The 19824-nt window shown below is 33.1% G+C and overlaps 5 protein-coding genes across 5 annotated transcripts; 1 reads left to right on the forward strand and 4 right to left on the reverse strand.

Annotated features, from left to right (window-relative positions):
* Positions 1–1802: 1802 nt before the first annotated feature.
* Positions 1803–2897, reverse strand: LOC126660798 (F-box protein CPR1-like). Its single transcript, XM_056104194.1, has 2 exons — positions 2770–2897; positions 1803–2496 (listed from the first exon to the last, which is right to left on the reverse strand). The coding sequence occupies exons 1-2, from the start codon at positions 2895–2897 to the stop codon at positions 1803–1805; spliced, it is 822 nt and encodes a 273-aa protein (XP_055960169.1).
* Positions 2898–7066: 4169 nt separating this feature from the next.
* On the reverse strand, positions 7067–7867 carry LOC126662101 (F-box protein CPR1-like). Its single transcript, XM_050355989.1, has one exon. It carries the CDS (start codon positions 7865–7867, stop codon positions 7067–7069), a length of 801 nt encoding a protein of 266 aa, XP_050211946.1.
* A 3256-nt stretch (positions 7868–11123) lies between these two features.
* On the reverse strand, positions 11124–12883 carry LOC126660797 (F-box protein At1g10110-like). The gene is made up of 2 exons (XM_050354475.2): positions 12784–12883; positions 11124–12493 (listed from the first exon to the last, which is right to left on the reverse strand). Exon 2 carries the CDS (start codon positions 12472–12474, stop codon positions 11209–11211), a length of 1266 nt encoding a protein of 421 aa, XP_050210432.1. The 5' UTR covers positions 12475–12493; positions 12784–12883; the 3' UTR covers positions 11124–11208.
* Positions 12884–15375: 2492 nt separating this feature from the next.
* On the reverse strand, positions 15376–16511 carry LOC126662102 (F-box protein CPR1-like). Its single transcript, XM_050355990.1, has one exon. It carries the CDS (start codon positions 16498–16500, stop codon positions 15376–15378), a length of 1125 nt encoding a protein of 374 aa, XP_050211947.1. The 5' UTR covers positions 16501–16511.
* Positions 16512–18530: 2019 nt separating this feature from the next.
* On the forward strand, positions 18531–19691 carry LOC126662103 (F-box protein CPR1-like). The gene has a single exon (XM_050355991.1). It carries the CDS (start codon positions 18531–18533, stop codon positions 19689–19691), a length of 1161 nt encoding a protein of 386 aa, XP_050211948.1.
* The last annotated feature ends 133 nt before the right edge of the window (positions 19692–19824 follow it).

Here is a 19824-nt window from a genome sequence, read left to right on the forward strand (position 1 = left end):
ATATTTTTATCGGTTTAACTAAATTAATCGAGTTATTTGATCGGTTAAATTTTAATTTTTTTAAATCATAGGCATTTGGTTTTGATTAATTTAACTACTAGTTTGTTATACATATGCCTCTTCTTAGCTATTATTTCCACTAGCAGTAAAATCTCTTCTAGACCCAAAGCGTTTTATCTTCTATTCTTTGGAAATTTTCGATCGACGCTCAAATTTTAGGAGCACAACGGTGAAAAAAAAATCGTTTTATTGATAGCTTTGCTAGTGAAAAAAAATAAAATCGTTTTGTTAAGAATGTCGTTTTCATTTGATAGTTTTTAATTGAACACGATGTCGTTTAGCATGGTGCCATAGTCATTTTCTCCTCCAATTGGCCACATGACCTTCGAACAGCCGGAAAATAAGATCCGACTAATTCCAAATTAAGAAAATATATGATGTGGGTTGTAATGTTTTAAAAAACAGCTTCGATGTAAACACCTAATGAAGAACCGATCAAATCTTAGCAAACATCATTCATTTTCCCTTTGGAATTTGGCGCAATAAAGCGAAAATCATCCACATCCTAATTGGCCTATGATAATAAAGTTATCCCAAATACTTCATTAATAGAGTTCTAATACAAATAGGAATTAGAAGACATATACCATCAATAAGTTTTAAACTTTCTAACTAGAACTTTATAATAATGTTAAGTTTACACAGTAAATAAGATAAGACTTTAGAAATTAAAAATTAGAAGAAGAAATAATCTAATCTTTTATCGATTTGACGATTATATTGAAATTTATCAGTAAAGTATATGTTATTCGACTTAAATCTCGATTCTCTTCGATTCATGAGCCAAGTAAAAAGACTTAAATCCCAAAAATAAAGCTTCATTTCCAAGATTTTTCACCTCTTTACTTTCTCCCTTCTCAAAATCAATCTCTTCTAATCTTTTTATCAGCAATAATCAAATTTGACAAGGCCTGCTTATCATCACGAACCGCGTTAATCACCTTCAATGCATCCGATTCGATGGTAGCCCGAGACACCGAGAATTCCTTAAATGTATTCATGGTAACAGCAGCAGTTACACTCTCAAAATATGAACTAAAACGCATATCGAACATTGCTGTTCCACCCCAACATTGTGCTTTTGTTAAATTAAGAAAACATATGGTGTGAGCTGTAACGTTTTAAGCATTGTGCTTTTGTTAAAAACGCGAAAGTTCAGAATTTTATATGAAAACAAACCTTCTAATCTTTTAATCTATGAATTTTTGGCAGCAACATACACGCATGATTGAGAAACCCATCAGATTTTAAACTTTACTGTCTAATGGATAAAAATCAATCAAAAACATAAGGTATTGCTGTTTACTTATGATTCCAGTCATAAGTTAAAAATTTCCTCTCACTAAAACTAGAACTTCTACAGCAAAATCATAAGCCTTTAACCAGAAAAAAAAAGATCAGACCTTAACATGAGGGTAATTGACTAGAACGACCATAACCCGAGTCTTCATCACTGAAAAGCGGCTTGAATGATCCGCTGTAAAACACCAATCCCTCCTCTGCTGTAACTCCGCCATGTTTCTTGACAGTTTTCATTTTGCCTTTGGAATTTGGCGCAAAAAAGCAAATATCATTCTAATTAAAAATACACATATTACTGTAATAAAACACACATTACAAAAATAAAATGAACTAAACAATTATAGATAATATAACCATAAAATCAACTGAAGTAATAATTACGAAAAATAGAATAACCAAACAAGAATTTTAATCCATAAAGCAAATAATAAGTTGGAAATTTAATTTGGTGAAATTAAACTCCTTGAAAATGGAACTGGATGATATTTCCTTGGGAAATTGGTAAGCTTAACAATTATATATTCTTCTGTCTCTAAATCGTCCAGAATCAACAGGCGAACACCATCCCATCTGTCAAGTAGGAAAACTATTTTGTTCATCATATGATTAACTGGCAATAGAGTAACTAGAGTTGAACCACCGACACCTATTTGTGGTAAGGTAATAACCTTAGTCCACGAGCTTGTCACTCCGAATTCTTTCATTAACCAGACGGTGAACGAACTAGTCCAATGTCCGTGCACTACAGTTAAACAAAGACATCCTTGGAAAACACCCAATAGAAAATTATTGTAATAACAAGGAAGTTTCATCTCTGTTACCGTCTCGTTTGCTAGAGAAAATGAAACAATCTTGGCTATCCAAAACTCATCTTCTTTTGGTGATGCCCAATTCAGAGATCCGTTTAGATTTACCGCATTCTTTTGGGGATATACCCTGAAATATTTAACCATCCGCCAACAATTTGTTTTCACTGAAAGAATATTAATCTCTTTTCTGATCTCGTGCGGCATCTTTTCAGAGAGAGAAAATGTCCGTTGGAGAAGTATCTTGTAGTCATCTGTTGATGAATCATAACCCAAGTCGTAATAAGAACTGCCCCGTGACGATGGAAAATCATATATATTTAACATCCTGCAGATTACGACATTGTCCGGTCAAAGGGTTCAATAGAGTTAACAGGTCATCCTCACGAGTAACAAGCCATCACAAGCCGCCAATAATTTCGTGCCATAGCATATAGGTGAAGCAGGAATACGGGTGAAGAGTGATTCCATTTGAGTAGATTCTCCTGAAATTACATAATCAAAACTATAATAATTGTCCGGATTTCTGAGAATCAATACCTGATCATGTGATTGAAGGAGATGCGATTTTTTAAAGTGAGAACCATTGATTAGAGAGTACCATGATTTTGCTATGCATCTAAAACGTAGTACCGACTTGACAGGAAGATACGATAGTATACCACAAATAACGTCTATTGGTACTTCTGAGGCGGCGGCTGCGACGGCTGCACTGGGGAGTTTTGTCATTGCCTTCTTCTCATGTGTTGCCGCAGATACCAAATATTTGAGGGTTTTGCCAGAGCTTTATGTAGGATATTAAACTCTGTAGATCATTAGACTTTACTCAAATTACAGAAAGATCACTAAAAAAACTTTTGTTACAAAATGGTCATTGAACTATACCTTTTACTACAAAAATGTTTATGTTGTTACAAAAACAACACTAAACTTTTTGTGAATTACAAAAATATCACTGGATAATACCTCTTATTACAAAAAGGTCACTGAACTATGTTCCTTTTTGTAATTTTGGCTTGCCACATAAGCAAAAATGTTGCGTTTTTCCTTAAAACGCAACGTTTTAGATGGCTGGACCTCTTTGTAATAAAAAGTATAGTTCAATGACCATTTTGTAACAAAAGTTTTTTTAGTGACCTTTCTGTAATTTGAGGAAAGTTCAGTGATCTACAGAGTTTAATATCCGCTTTATGTATATACTAGTTTCACTTTGTGCGAAACTCGTTTATTTAAATTTTATTAATTTATTGTAAATGTAAAACGCAATTAAATATTTTTCTATTTTATATCACTATAATAATTTATACATCAATATACCTGTTTATTGTAAAACAAATTATAATTTAAATGTTAAAATATAAATATTGGCTAACTTATTATTTGTAAAATGTAATTTAGAAGCATCACTAGTAACTTAAAAAAAGGGTAAGGATCATTATTTGTTAAAAAAAAATGGAATAGAATTGTAGTTTCTATTAGAGTACACCTACAATTGATTCTATTAAATTTATTTTTTTTTATTTTTTTTATAGTTATATAGTTAAAAACCGCAAAACTACAAATTCAAATCATTCTAATTGGTTAACCGGTTAAATGATTAACCATTTCAAACTGTAAATTTAAGTTTTTAATTTTTAAAAACCATAATATTATATACCGGTTTACAAATAACGGTTAACCTGGTCCATGCCCACCCTATATATTTTACAATTAAAATTTTCTTATTTAGTGGTGTAATTTACATTTATTCTTATCAATACATTTATACATAAAAACAAAATTAAGGGAGTCAAAGAATAATATATTTACAAAAGTGGTGATCTCTCAATTTATAATTTTTTTAGTTAAGAGTTATTATTGTTGTAAAAAAACAGAGTGTTATTGATTATTGCTTGAGGCGTGATGTCACTGCCCTTAAGAAATATTTCGTATTATTTGCGATATCTCCCAGGATACAATAAGCTCTTCAGTTATATAACTGGAAGCATGAGAAGCAATATTAAATATTTGATACGAATCGAGTATCTCCCCTAATCCAGCAAGCCACGATTTAAAGTTTAAAATCAAACTTAATTATCAAGTAAATGAATGTAGACATAAAATTGGTTAAGTTAAACAAAACCGAAAATCTTAGTGGAGGAGCGGTAATCAAACGTGGTTTTTAAATAAAACGTTTTTAATTAAACTGAAGGAAATAAAGTTTAGTCAAAGTTTGTTACCGGATTTTTAGGCCTCAACCAAAAATAATTTTACACATGCTAAAATAGGGTCTTCTCACATAAGGCTATAATTATTATTTAATTAATAATAAATAATAATAAAACCGGGTAGCAAAAAGATTAATCAAGCCCACTTGACTTTCATCCCGAAACCCAACCCACAAGCCTACTCCGGAGAGGTGGGGGGGGGGGCGCAAGCCCATTGCTTCCCCCTCAACACACTTATGAGCCTATATTGCATAAACCCTTATAAATTCATTATTTAAGCTCTATACTTCCCATGTGGAATTTATGTTGTTTTGAAATAACACAAAAGGACAAATTAAGAATAGGACAAAATTAAAAACAATTTTTTCACAACAATTATATATTGATTTCAAGGAATTTCACCAGCCCGAAATCGCCAATTCGAGCAGTCATATTTTTGTCAAGAAGAACATTGCTTGGCTTGATATCACAATGAACTAGTGCAGTTTCACAATTATAAAGATGGATTTAACCATTCTTTGAGGCTACCATTGACCATGAACTCGTAAACGAGTGCTTATCTTGATTGTCAATACTTGAACACGCAGTTAGTACCTTTACAAGATTCCGATATCTGATATTTCTCAATGCTTCTCATTCTGCCGTGAAACTCTTAGTCGTTCCTTGATTCTGCAGGTTAAGCGTTTTCTAATGAGAAGCCACCAGTCATGGATTGGTCCGTTTTAAACGATTATAGCTTACGCTGGATCGATAATTTCCAGATATTATTCCAAATTCCAGCATTAGTAGTCGTGTTAGACGGGCTGGCTTCATTTCTTCTCGCCATATTAGCTGCATCTTCTTCTGAGAAAACCTGCTTAATTCTGTTCATCATTAGTTTAGTCATATATATATTTGCATAATTTAAATGTTCTTTCACCTTTTCAAATCTAAAACATCTTCTGTATACAATTAACTTATAATGTTCGAAAGCTTATGTACATGAAGCATTCCCCACATCGAAAGAACCTCTCATCACTCGAGCTTTTTCCCGAGCAACAACTCCTCATCACCCGTAGCTAGAGTTGTTCCGTTCATTTTTATGGGAGAAAATGCTCAAGCCAAAAACTTGGCTCCTCCTAGAATTTGGCAGTAGTTAGCTCTGCCGGTTCCGAGGCATTTACCTTCGGATTAGCAGGGACGAAGAGGAAGAACCTGATGTGATCATTTTTAATTATCAATGCAATTCTACTCGTGCCATAGAATTCAATAATGAGTTGAAGGGTTTCGAATTGGAAGGATTTTCAAGCATATATAACAAACAAACAATCTAAGATTCCATTTTCCCAAGTTCTAATAATGATTACCGTCACAAGTTGTAAAGTAAATTTGTAAAGAACTTCAACAACAAAATCATAAGCCTTGTACCCAAAAAATATATAAGATATCTAGCAAAGGAAATAATAATAAGTTAAAAATTTAATTTGGTGAAATAAAATTCCATGAAAATGTAAGTAGATGGCACAGCTCTTGCACTGGGAAACGGGTACTGTAAACAATTTTATAGTCTTGATCTTCTGCCTCTAAATCATTCAGAATCAACAGGGCAACACCATCCCATCTTCTAAGTAGGAAAACTGTTCTGTTCATATGATTAACTGGCAATAGAGTTGCACAACCGACACATTTAACACCTAGTCGTGGTATGGTAATAACCTTAGTCCACGAGCTTGTCGCTCTGAATTCTTTCATTAACCAGATGGTGAGCGAGTTAGTCATGTCTTCGACCACTGTTAAACAAAGACAACCTTGCAAAACACCCAAATTCAGCCATAGCAACTCACTGTAATCAGGGACGAAGCTAGGATTTTCTTTTGGAGGGGCAAAAAAATTATAGTTTTCATTTAAAAATTATCATAGAAAATTAAAAATTTATTAATAATTTATAACTTAAATTTAGGCCAAATGTCGTAAAAAGGCCAAACCTTTCATAAAAGTTTCACAAAAGTCCCGACCTTTTAATTTTGTCGATTTTGACCAAAAATAGATTATTTGGTTTCAATTGTGGCCAACTTTCAATTTGATTTCAATTTGCCTATGTGACGCCTATGTGGCATGCACATATATTGAAAGGTCAAGACTTTTGTAAAACCAAATAATCCATTTTTGGCCAAAATCGACAAAATTGAAAGGTCAGGACTTTTGTGAAACCAAATAATCAATTTTTGTCCAAAATCGACAAAATTGAAAGGTCAGGACCTTTGTGAAACTTTTGTAAAAGGTCTGGCCTTTTTACGGCATTTGGCCAACTTAAATTTATAAGCATTGTGCACCAAATTGTTAGATCGTAAGTTCAATTTCTCCCACAAGCGTTTCCTCCTTTCTATTATAAAAAAATAAAAAATAAATTTAATTTTATTAATAAAAATAATAAAGTCTAATTCAATATAAAAAAATTAAATATTAGTCGTGTAGTTCTACACGTGTTCTTCTCATATATTAATAAGAGTGAGACTTAGTTGACTTTTTAATTAAATAAATAATTAATTAGATTAAAAAAATTGTATTACCTAAATTTATATATGCATATGAGTTTTATTGTATTGAAGTTGTGTAAAAAGATATTATTCTTATAATTTTCTATCACTAGACTAAATATAATTTGGATAATTTGGATTGTTTGGAGGGGCAAGTGCCACTGCCAACCCCTCCCTATCTCCGTCCTTGACTGTAATAACAAGGAAGTTTCATCTCTGTTATCGTCTCGTTTGCTAGAGAAAATGAAACAATCTTGGCGGTCGAAAACTCATCTTCTTCTGGTGAACAATAGTGCATTAGTGCCCAATTCAGAGATCCATTTAGATTTACGGCATTCTTGCCGTCATATCCATCAAAATATTTAACCATCCGCCAACAATTTGTTTTCACAGAGAGAATATTAATCTCTCCTCTGATCTCCCTCGGCGGCTTTTCAGAGAGAGCAAATGACTGTCGGAGAAATACCTTGTAGTCATCCGTTGACGAATCATAACCCAAGTCGTAGAAAGAACTGCACCCTGACGACGGAAAATCATATCTAACATCCTGCAGATTACGATGCTCTCTAGTCAAAGGGTTCAATAAAGTTAAGTGGTCATCATCACAATTTCTCACGAGTAACAAGCCATCACAAGCCGCCAATAATTTCGTGCCACTGCATATGTGTGGATTAGGGATACGAGTGAAGAGTGATTCCATTGGCTTAGATGCTCCTGAAACTATTACATCAATAAAGAGTCCAGCATAGAAACTATAATACTTGTCCGAACTTCGGAAAATAAATACCTGATCATGTGATTGAGGGATATGTGATTTTTTAAAGTGAGAATCATTGATTAGAGAGCACCATGATTTTGATACGCATTTGAAACGTAGTACCGACTTGACGGGGAGATACGATAGTATGCTACAAATAACGTCTATAGGTACGTCTCCGGCAGCTGCGTCTCCGGTTGCGCTGAGGAGCTTCTTCATGGCCTTCTTATGAGACTATGAGTTGCCGCAGATACCAATAACTTGAGGGTTTTGCCAGGCCTTTCTCTTCATATATAATTAAATACTAGTTTCATTTTAGGTGCAAAACTCGTTAATTTAAATTTTATTAATTTATTGCAAATATAAAATGCAATTAAATATTTTTCTATTCATATATAACAATGTTTTTTGTCTTTCAAGAGATTATATTATATAAATATTTATTTTATATTATAATTTAGCAACACAAAAATACATGTTTATAATTTTGTAGCGTGATTCTTAAGGCTGTAATGATTATATGATCTAACTTAAAATGAATAATTTTATTAAATTAATTTAATTTGGATTTAATTGAACATTTTTAAAATTATCGATATAATTTTTTATTTTTAAAATTTTATTTTGATCTCTCAAAATATGTGAGGGTCATATTGCAATTTTGAGTATCTATTTGTAAAAATAAATAAAAAATTAGAGACAATTTAGTTTTTATCGATTTAGTTGTAAAATCTTAAAGCATTTGGGGGCCATATTAAATTAGTAAAAGTAATGGGGAATGTTTTTTTTTTATTATTGTCTAGTTAAATTTACCATTTTAACTTATTAATTAATTTATAAATGGCTTCTATACAAGTTTAGTTATTTTTCCCTTTTAAATGCTCCATCATTAGTTTAGTTCCGTATGTCTATACCAAACCTTATACTTTGTATCAAAACGGTACCCGTCTTTATTTTGTATCTTTTTAATATCATAATTTCTATTATTTGGTTATGATCAGTTATAATGACGTGACGACCGGAGCAAGAATGTTTTTTTGTTTTCACATCAAATGACACATTAGATAAAGAACGTGTACCATTTTGATACAAAATACAAAGATTTCGAACCATTTTAGCTAATAACCATATATATATATGAGTTTTTTTAGGGACAAAAATAACATAAAGTCATAAAGTAGGTGTTAATAAAAAAGCACAATTTGAATATTACAAAAACATCACTAATTAAAGGTTTTCCGAACTAACGAATTAGCTGAATATTTTTCATTTTATTTACTTTTTCTAATTATTCTTTATATCTTTATCGGTTTAATACATTTTAATTTTAAAAATTATAGGTAATTTAGTTTTGATCAATTTAGCTACTTTCAGTTTGTTATACATATAGCTTTTCAAGCTATTATCTCCAATAGCATTAAAATCTTTTCCAGCCCCAAGGCGTTTTACCTTCTACTCTTTGGCAAATTTCGATCAACGCTCAAATTTTAGGAGCACAGCTGTAAACCAGTACTTTTTGATAGCTTTGCTAGTGAAAAAAAACAAAATCGTTTTGTTAAGAACGTCGTTTTCATTTGATAGTTTCTAATTGAACACGATGTCGTTTTGCACTGCGCCACGTTTATTTTCTCTTCCAATTGGCCACATAACCTTAGAACAGCCGGAAAATAAGATCGGACTTTGCAATGCCAAATTAAAAAAGCATATGATGTGGGCCGTAACGTTTTAAATGTCGTGCTTAAATTGTTAAAAACGTGAAAGTTCGGAATTTTAAAGTTTTTTTTGTATTCTTTGGCAGCCGGAATTTTAATATAGTTAACAACAGCAAAATAGAGCAAAACAGAACAAAGTGATGATGATAATCATGAGGAGAATAAGGCAAGACAGAGCAAAGACAAATAAAATGGGATCTTTAACAAAAACCAACAAGAACAATTTGTTGTCACTTACAAGAACATGATCTGTAGGTTGCGGATACTTCAATATCGTACAGTCAAAAACGTAATCAAACAGGAAACTTATGGAAAAAAAAAAAAGAAGATACAGTGCCGCAATCAGATGACAATTCTATAAATCATAAATGCGGAACAAATAATAAAGGGTTGCTCTAAGACTATGCAGATCTGCAAAATTATTCATGAAACTCCACAGCGAATAACGTCACCTGCTGAGTTCCTGCAAACAGCGCTTAACACCGATAATCTCCTCTTAACTGAAACCGCTGCGTCAGTGTTTATTTTCAGGCACAAAGGAGGCGGAGGGGACCATGCCTGATTGCCTTTCCCCCTTATTCTCATTGCTGTCAGTCGCAGTTAAAAACTAATGGCGTCGGCATATGCTGATTTTCAAAAACAGCATTGTTACGATCATTCCAAATGAGCCATAATGACATAACAAAGACCTGAGCCTCTTCCCTCTTCAGTGTACTTAGCATAAAAGAGAGCCATTCCGGAGCAGTTGTAATATGAAATCTGTCAACTCTCAGACTCAGCGGCGAAAGACGTCACATACCTCGGACTACTTCACACCCCTTAAGACAGTGAATATCACTTTCCTCCTTAATATGGCATCTCGGACAGTGGGTAGATATCTGGACCTTCTTCTTGGCAAGGTTAACATTGCAAGCAAGAGTATTATGGGCAATACGCCATAAAAAATGTTTAACCTTCAGAGGAATCGATAATTTCCAGATATTATTCCAAACTCCAGCATTAGACGGGCTGGCTTCATTTCTTCTCGCCATATTAGCTGCATCTTCTTCTAAGAACACCTGCTTAATTCTGTCCAACCTAACTTAGCTCTTAATGCCAAGCTCTTCATCATTAGTTTGATCATATATTTGCATAATTTAAATCTAAAACAAAACCGAATAAACCAAATGTTTAAAAATTATTAACTATAACCAAACCAAATTATTAAAAAATCAAACCAAACTAAACATTCAATTTGATTCGGTCAAATAATATAGTTATATATTCGAATAGGGCACACCCCCAGCTCATAGCTGCCATACTATTCTTGAAGACGAGAATGATTCATTTACTATTTCTGATCATACCAATCAAGTTCAATTATCAAGCAATGAATCTCCACCTCAAAAAATGGCTCACCAATCAAGCCTTTTCCCCGAGCACCAACTCCTCACCAGTAGCTCGAGCTGTTTCATGATTTTCTATGGGCGAAAACGCTCGAGCTAAAAGCTAGTCTCCTCCCAGATCTCAGCACTTATTAGCTCTTCATGACTGCTATCTCAACCAACAGCAATTTTTTGTATTCTTTGGCAGCATGCCATGAGATTTTAAATTTTACTGTCTAATATAAAAATCAATCAAAAAAAATAATCATTTGTCACGCTTAACTGCATCTAGTATTCAAGCTTAAAATAACAATCTAAAACCCCATTTTTCAAAGTTTTACTTATGATTTAACTCAGAAGTTATGGACTTTCTCTATCTAGTCATAAAGCAGAACAAACTTTATGAAGCAGAAATAATAAAGATAAATAACTAACAAACAACACCAATAATGTCAAGTTTACACAATAAATAAGATACTAAAAATCATGGTCTTGGTTCAATCCATTGACTAGAACAACGATAACCACAATCTCCCTTACTAAAAAGCGGCTTAGTCGATACTATGTTGTAAACACCAACACCTTTGTTCTCGTACTGCCAATTAACTTGAAAGTTATCGACAAAGTAAATGTGATTCGACTTAAATCTCAACTCTTTCGATACATCAGCCAAGTAAGAGGACTTAAATCCCAAAAACAAAGCTTCATCTCCCAAATCTTTCACCTCTTTACTTTCTCCCTTCTGAAAATCAACCTCTTCAACTATAATAGGTGAGACATGAGTATAAATATTGCGCAAATAAACCTGCCGGCCAGTTCTTATCTCCCAATTAGACTCCGATATCCAAACGACCATCATGAGCACTCGAGATGATCCCACTATCCAAAATGGAAATCGAAAAAAATTCTTCAAAGAGGGATTCGTAAATGACTTGGTGCGTATCGAAACAGATGCAGAGTTTCGAATGTCAATCTCATGAATGACGTATCCGTATTGATAATCAATAGGATGAGCAGCATCGTTTCGAATATCGATAAGATAAGCAGCATAATATCGACCATTGTGGTAAGTCATATCGACAAACTCTGAAGAAAACATCAGGTCTATATCAGTCCAGTCGCGATCTCCATTTTTCCAAAATGCTAATCTTGCCCTGCCCTTTTTATTTAGACGGTAGATAATCATGGTTGTAAAATCTGGTGACGAACTTGGACTGGAGGATAAGGCGAAATTCATGATATAAGGCTCGATGACGGTATTATTTTTATCAATCGGATAATCTTTTGAGAGAGGGAAAGGATGTGGCAGGTCAATTCTTGAAAGCGAAAAGGGATTCAAAAGAATTAATTGTGTTTCATACTCAACTATCAACAACCATCCTTTCGAACTCAAAAAATATCTTTCTTCCTTGATTTTAGAATTGAGAAAAAACTTCCTCGGAGGATTCAATTTCTCTATATCGCTGATGAATGATCGAATTTTACGTGGAGGTTTTGGTAGGTTGATATTGTAAATTACATCTTCTGAAAGGTTGAAAAACTTACGCCGGCGGCTGCGATCATCTTTATCTTGATCAAGCATAAGCCACGGAACTTTGGTCGATTTGGTGAAATTCTCCGGCGAAGCAACTGATCGCCATGACCTGCATACCCTGCCGAAAACGATAAAATCTCGCAGGCATATTCGATCAGCTATTTCTGATAAAAGATCGCTATCTAAACCTGACCAATTTGGCACCATCTTCATCATCTGAATGAACAGGGAAAATCTGTTACAGATGAATAAGATATCACTAATTTTGCCAAGAAACCCTAATTTATCTCTAATTTAACGAAATTGAACAAATTTGTAGGGTTTTAAATTTTTTAAAAATTAAATTGGGGAAGTTTTTTGTTTATCAATGACGATTAGGTATTACTAAACGGAACCGATCGTCAAGAATAATAACAATTGATTTGTTTAATGATTGAAATCACAAATTGAACCTAATTTAGTGATACTAATCTAAATGTTAGATAATAAAACAAAGTTCATGAATGTCGATAAATGAACCAATACCTTGTCAATGATTTCGGCCGGAGTAATCTCCACCGGCCGGAATTAGCTCTCTGGAGCTTATAAATCCTTGTTATGAATGGCTTAGCAACGATGACGAGGAAGAGGCTCTACTATTGTATTACGTAACTAAATCAAAGTAGTTTACTTTTAAATTTTTACAATTGTTTTTTAATTATTAAATGGAATTATTTACAGTTATTTTTTATCAATAAATTGACACATAAAAATAAAATTGACTCAAAAAACTTATTAACAAAAGCGGTGATCCGTTTATACGACATGACATAATATGAAATTAGATAGGTTTGGATCATAAACAGATTAATTCGTCTGTGACACGATTAAATAGCAGATTATACTCGTTTAAGACATGTTTTTTTTCTTCATTTTAACTGAATATTTTTCATTTTAACTGAATTATTTTTCATCCAATAATTCTTTATATTTTTATCGGTTTAACCAAAATTAATCGAGTTATTTGATCGGTTAAATTTTTTTTTTTTTTTAAATTATAGGCATTTGGTTTTGATTAATTTAACTACTAGCTATTATCTCCACTAGCAGTAAAATCTCTTCTAGACCCAAAGCGTTTTATCTTCTACTCTTTGGAAATTTTCTATCGACGCTCAAATTTTAGGAGCACAACTCTATACCGGTACTTATTGATAGCTTTGCTAGTGGAAAAAAATAAAAAGGTTTTGTTAAGAATGTCGTTTTCATTTGATAGTTTTTAATTGAACACGATGTCGTTTTCATTTGATAGTTTTTAATTGAACACGATGTCGTTTAACATAGTGCCATAGTCATTTTCTAATTGAACACGATGTCGTCTAACATAGTGCCATAGTCATTTTCTCCTCCAATTGGCCACATGACCTTCGAACAGTCGGAAAATAAGATCGGACTAATTCCAAATTAAGAAAATATATGATGTGGGATGTAATGTTTTAAAAAACAGCTTCGATGTAAACACCTAATGAAGAACCGATCAAATCTCAGCAAACATCATTCATTTTCCTTTTGGAATTTGGCGCAATAAATCGAAAAAATCATTCTCATCCTAATTGGCCAATGATAATAAAGTTATTCTTTACCCAAATACTTCATTACAAATAGGAATTAAAATTATAGGCATATTTCAACAATAAGTTTTAAACTTTCTAACTATAACTTTATAATAATGTTAAGTTTACACGGTAAATAAGATAAGACCTTAGAAATTAAAAATAAGAAGAAGAAATAATCTAATCTTTTATCGATTTGATGATTATATTGAAATTTATCAGCAAAGTATATGTTATTCGACTTAAATCTCGATTCTCTTCGATTCATGAGCCAAGTAAAAAGACTTAAATCCCGAAAATAAAGCTTCATTTCTAAGATTTTTCACCTCTTTACTTTCTCCCTTCTCAAAATCAATCTCTTCTAATCTTTTTATCAGCAATAACCAAATATGACAAGGCCCGCTTATCATCACGAACTGCGTTAATCACCTTCAATGCATCTGATTCGATGGTAGCTCGAGACACCGAGAATTCCTTAAATGTATTCATGGTAACAGCAGCAGATACATTCTTAAAATATGAACTAAAACGCATATCGAACTTTGCTGTTCCACCCCAACATTGTGCTTTTGTTAATTTAAGAAAACATATGGTGTGGGCTGTAACGTTTTAATTAGGCCTAGTTACTTAAAAAAATCCCACCTTATAACATTTTTTCGTTTATACCCTGACCTAGGAAAAAGTTCATTTGTATCCTTTTTTTGATTTTTCATTTTCGTCTCTACCCTAAAAAGCTAATTTGACCTCTTTTCATTTGTAAAAATATTCAAAATGATCCTTTATATTTAGCTTATATTCTAATTAAACATTAATATTATTAATTATTTATAATGTTTTCATCATTTAATTAATTTAATTGTAAAAATTTTAAATTTTAGGGTAGAGATGAAGAACGGAAAATCAAAAAAATAGTACAAATGAACTTTTTCCTATGTGAAGGTATAAAAAAAATGTTACAAATTGGGATTTTTTTAAATAATTAGGCCTTTTAATTCTTGTGCTTTTGTCAAAAGCGCGAAAGTTTAGAATTTTATATGAAAACAAACCTTCTAATCTTTTTATCTATGAATTTGTGACAACTACATACACATAGGATTGAGAAACCCATCAGATTTTAAACTTTACTGCCTAATGGATAAAAATCAATCAAAAACATAAGGTATTGCTGTTTACTAATGATTTCAGTCATAAGTTAGAACTTCAACAACAAAATCAGAAGCCTTTAACCAAAAAAATAAGATCAGATTTTAACATGAGGGTCATTGACTAGAACGACCATAACCCGAGTCTTCCTCACTGAAAAACGGGTTGAATGATCCGCTGTAAACACCAATCCCTCCTCCGCAGTAATGCGGCCATATTTCTTGACGGTTTTCATTTTGCCTTTGGAATTTGGCGCAAAAAAGCAAATACCGTTCTAATTAAAAATACACATATAATTAAAACTCACATTACAAAAATCAAATGAACTAAACAATTACAGATAATATAACTATAAAATCCACAAAGCAAATAATAAGTTGGAAATTTAATTTGGTGAAATTAAACTCCTTGAAAATGTCAACAGATGAGGAAAATTTCGCCTTGGGAAATTTGTAATTTTAACAATTTTATAGTCTTCTGCCTCTAAATCATTCAGAATCAACAGCTCAACACCATTAACCCATCCGTCAAGAAGGAAAACTGTTTTGTTCATATGATTAACTGGCAATGGAGTTGCACGTCTGAAATCTAGGTTGGGTAAGGTAATAACCTTAGTCCACGAGCTTGTTACTCCAAATTCTTTCATTAACCAGATGGTGAGCGAGCGTGAACCAGCCACTGTTAAACAAACACATCCTTGCAAAACACCCACATCCGGCCATGGAATCTCATCGTAATAATAATAAGGATGTTCCATCTCTATTATCGTCTCGTCTGCTAGTGATAATGAAACTATCTTGTTCAAATGCATACCATTGGACTTCCAATACAGCGTACTCACCCAAATCATACATCCGTTTAGATTTACGGCATTATTGTTGCTCATTCCGGGACTTTTAACCTTCCGCCAACAATTTGTTTTCACAGAAAAAAGTTTAGTTTCAGTTTTTAACCGGCGCTCCTTTTCAAAGTGATAATCTGCCAGGACAAGTATCTTATAGTCATCTGTTGACGAATCATAACCCAAGCCGTAACAACACCTGCCCCCTGGCGACGCAAAATCATATTTAACATCCTGCAGATTACGACACTGTCCAGTCGAAGGGTTCAATAAAGTTAACTGGCCATTATCACAATTTTTCATGAGTAACAAGCCATCACAAGCCGCCAATAACTTGGTGGCATTGCATATGGGTGGATTAGGAATACGAGGGAAGAGTGATTCCATTTCTCTAGATTCTCCTGAAACTATATCATCAAAAAAAGGTCCACCATGAAAACTATAATACTTGTCCGGACATTGGAGTTGGCGAACCAATACCTGATCACGTGATTGAAGGAGATGTGACCTTTTAAAGTGAGAATCATTGATGAGAGAGCACCATGATTTTGATACGCACCTGAAACGTAGTACCGACTTGACGGGAAGATACGATAGTATACCACAAATAACGTCTATCGGAACGTCTGAGGCGGCAGCCGCGACTGCTGCTTCGGGGAGCTTTTCCATTGCCTTCTTCATATGAGTTGCGCAGATATCAATAACTTAAGGGTTTTGCTAGGGCTTTGCATTTATATTGTTTCTGCTAAACTCCTTAATTTATTATAAATATAAAAACAGTTAAATTATTTTACTTCATAACATTATAATAATTTTTACATTAGTATACTGATTCATTGTAAAACAAATTATAGCTTAAATGTTAAAATATAAATATTGGCTAACTTATATTATTTGTAAAATGTATCACTTGTTGTAACTAAAAAAAACGTAAGGATCATTATTTGTTAAAAAAATGGAATAGAATTGTAATTCTTATATCTAAAGTTGATTCTACAAAAATTAATTGTTTATGGTCATATTGTTAAAAATCATAAAACTAAAAATTCAAATCAGTCTAAATAGTTAATCAGTTAAATAATTAACCGTTTTAAATTTTAGATTTAAGGTTTTAATTTTAGAAACCATTATATCATGGACTGGTTTATAAATAACACTCATGAACTAGTTAACCAGTCCATGTCCACTCCTTTTTTTTACAATTACGTTTTAAATATTTATTGGCGTAATTTACATTTATTTTTTCTCAATAAATTAATACATAAAAATAAAATAATTGAGTTAAAGAAAAATTTATTTACAAAAGAGGTGATCGTTCAATTTGATCATTTAACATATTTCTATGTTTTCAATTCACACTCTTACTACCTATGGATCGGGAGCTAACACTTCCTTGCTCGCCTTACCGGACTCTTTCCGGATCTACAATTCGACTAATGACAATCTTAGGAGACGAGGCATCACTGTTGTTTCTACTTGCAGGCTTTGTTTAACCATCTATTTGTTCTCCTATTCAGTTATTTACTTCAGCATCTAACCAAAATTTTGGTTCTCAACTTCGTGCTCTCTCGATTGGTACTTTCGAGAATGTAAATCCATCAGTTTCTTAATTTTGCGGCTTATTTGGAAATCGGTTATAGAGATTGATCACTATAATTTGGCTATATCAGAAATTCTTTTCGAGAGAGGCAATTGCATTTATGCAGCAATACTTATGAACTGTAAGATATGGGAATCAATATAGCGCTAAAAATTCTGATGGCTGCCACCTCTTATCTGCCAATTAATCCCCAAATCAATCGAAAATGGAGATGGGTTAAAACAAATATCAATGCAATGCTACAATCGAAAATGGAGATTGTAGTCATTTATTCTGAATTTTTAACCTTCCGCCAACAATTTGTTTTTAATTTCCTCTGACGAACGGAGAAGTACCTTGTAGTCATCCGTTGATGAATCATAATCCAAGTCATAATAAGAACTGTTACATTACATCATTCAACATCCTGTAAATTACGACGCTCACTAGTCGAAGGGTTTAATTAAATTAACTGGCTATCAACCCAATTTCTCACGAGTAACAAGCCGCCAATAATTTCCTGCCATTGCATATATGTGGAGTAGGAATCCAAGTTAAGAGTGATTTGATTTGTGGAGATTCTCCTGAAACTGTATCATCAAAAAAGGTTCCATCATTGACTAGAGAGCAAAAGCCATGGAACTTTGGTGGATTTATTGAATTTCTCCGGGGAACCAACTGATTTCCATGACCTGCATACCGCGCCGAAGATGATAAAATCGCGCATGCAATTTATTCGATCAGCGATTTCAGATAAAAGATCGCTATCGCGATCGGAACAATTCGGCACCGTCTTCTTCATTGTTGACTCTGTATAGACAAAATCAAAGAATACTTATGCTTAACAAATACAAAGTTGGAATTCCTTATTCTTCAAGAATACATATTAAAAATTAGGTGGGTTTTCCAAATATTAAAAGGACATATTACGAAAAACAAATACATAATCTGATAGGAATTGCACAATTACACCACTATAAATACAAGAATATAATAACCTTCATTAAACATTGATAAAACTAGTCAAATAATTTCAGCTTTGTTAAAGTAATTGCGTTTTATATTTATAATAAATTAATAAAATTAAAGTTAACGAGTTTCGCACCTAAAGTAGAAGGCAATGGAAAAGCTCCCCAAATCAGCCGCCGCGGCCGCCGCCTCAGACGTACCGATAGACGTTATTCGTGGTATACTCTTGTGTCTCCCCGTCAAGTCGGTGCTACGTTTCAGATGCCTATCGAAATCATTGTACTCTCTGATCAATGAGTCTCACTTTAAAAGATCCCATCTCCTTCAATCACATGATCAGGTATTGGTTCTCCAATGTCCGGACAAGTATTATAGTTTCTATGACGGACCCTTTTTTGATGATATAGTTTCAGGAGAATCTACACAAATGGAATCACTCTTCACCCCTATTCTTGCTCCATCTATATGCTATGGCACCAAATTATTGGCGGCTTGTGATGGCTTGTTACTCTTGAGAAACTGTGATAACTATGGCCAGTTAACTTTATTGAACCCTTCGACTAGAGAGTGTCGTTACTTACAGGATCTTCCTATGTTAACGAACAGTAATTTTAACATATCTGATTACGACTTGGGTTACGATTTGTCAACGGATGACTATAAGGTACTTCTCCGACGGACAAATATTCTCCGTGGAATTGTGCGCGAGGCCAGAAAAGAGATTAATATTCTTTCCGTGAAAACAAATTGTTGGCGGAAGGTTAAAGATTTCACGGTTACCAACTATAACACTGTAAATCTAAACGGATCTCTGAATTGGGTGAATATGCGCTATTGCAAGGGTTCACCATGGTCCAAAGGTATGTTTTCGAGCAAGATAGTTTCGTTTTCGCTAGCAAACGAGTCGATAATAGAGATGGAACATCCTTATTCTTACAATAAATTTTCATGGCTGAATTTGGGTGTTTTGCAAGGATGTCTTTGTTTAACAGTGATCGGTGATCAGACACGCTCGCTCACCATCTGGTTAATGAAAGAATTCGGAGAGACAAGCTCGTGGACTAAGGTTACTACCATAGAGTCACAACTAGATAGAGCTGATGTCTCAAATGATATAACTCTATTGCCACTAAAGAATATGAACAGAATAGTTTTCTTAAGTGACAGATTATATCATTGTGCTGTTGAGCTGCTGATTCTGGATGATTTGGAGGCAGAAGAAGTCTATAAAATTGTTAAGATTACCAATTTCCCAATGCATAAGTTGCCTCATTTGGTTACATTTTCAAGGAGTTTAATTTCTCCAAATTGAATTTTCAATTTATTATTTGCTTTGTGGATTATGTATTTATTCTATTTTTGTTATTATTTGTCTATAGTAATATTATCTATAATTGTTGAGTTCATTTAACTTTTTTAATGTGAGTTTTAATTACAATAATATG

This window comes from Mercurialis annua, linkage group LG8 (assembly GCF_937616625.2).
Source record: "Mercurialis annua linkage group LG8, ddMerAnnu1.2, whole genome shotgun sequence".
NCBI lineage: Eukaryota > Viridiplantae > Streptophyta > Magnoliopsida > Malpighiales > Euphorbiaceae > Mercurialis > Mercurialis annua.

Bases quoted from the DNA above. Each gene is read 5' to 3' on its own strand.
- LOC126662103 (XM_050355991.1), top strand. From the start codon at position 18,531: ATGGAAAAGCTCCCCAAATCAGCCGCCGCGGCCGCCGCCTCAGACGTA.
- LOC126662102 (XM_050355990.1), bottom strand. From the start codon at position 16,500: ATGGAAAAGCTCCCCGAAGCAGCAGTCGCGGCTGCCGCCTCAGACGTT.
- LOC126662101 (XM_050355989.1), bottom strand. From the start codon at position 7,867: ATGAAGAAGCTCCTCAGCGCAACCGGAGACGCAGCTGCCGGAGACGTA.
- LOC126660798 (XM_056104194.1), bottom strand. From the start codon at position 2,897: ATGACAAAACTCCCCAGTGCAGCCGTCGCAGCCGCCGCCTCAGAAGTA. The intron at 2,497-2,769 runs GTACTCTCTAAT...CGTAATCTGCAG, and splicing joins AGATGCATAGCAAAATCATG to GATGTTAAATATATATGATT.
- LOC126660797 (XM_050354475.2), bottom strand. From the start codon at position 12,474: ATGATGAAGATGGTGCCAAATTGGTCAGGTTTAGATAGCGATCTTTTA.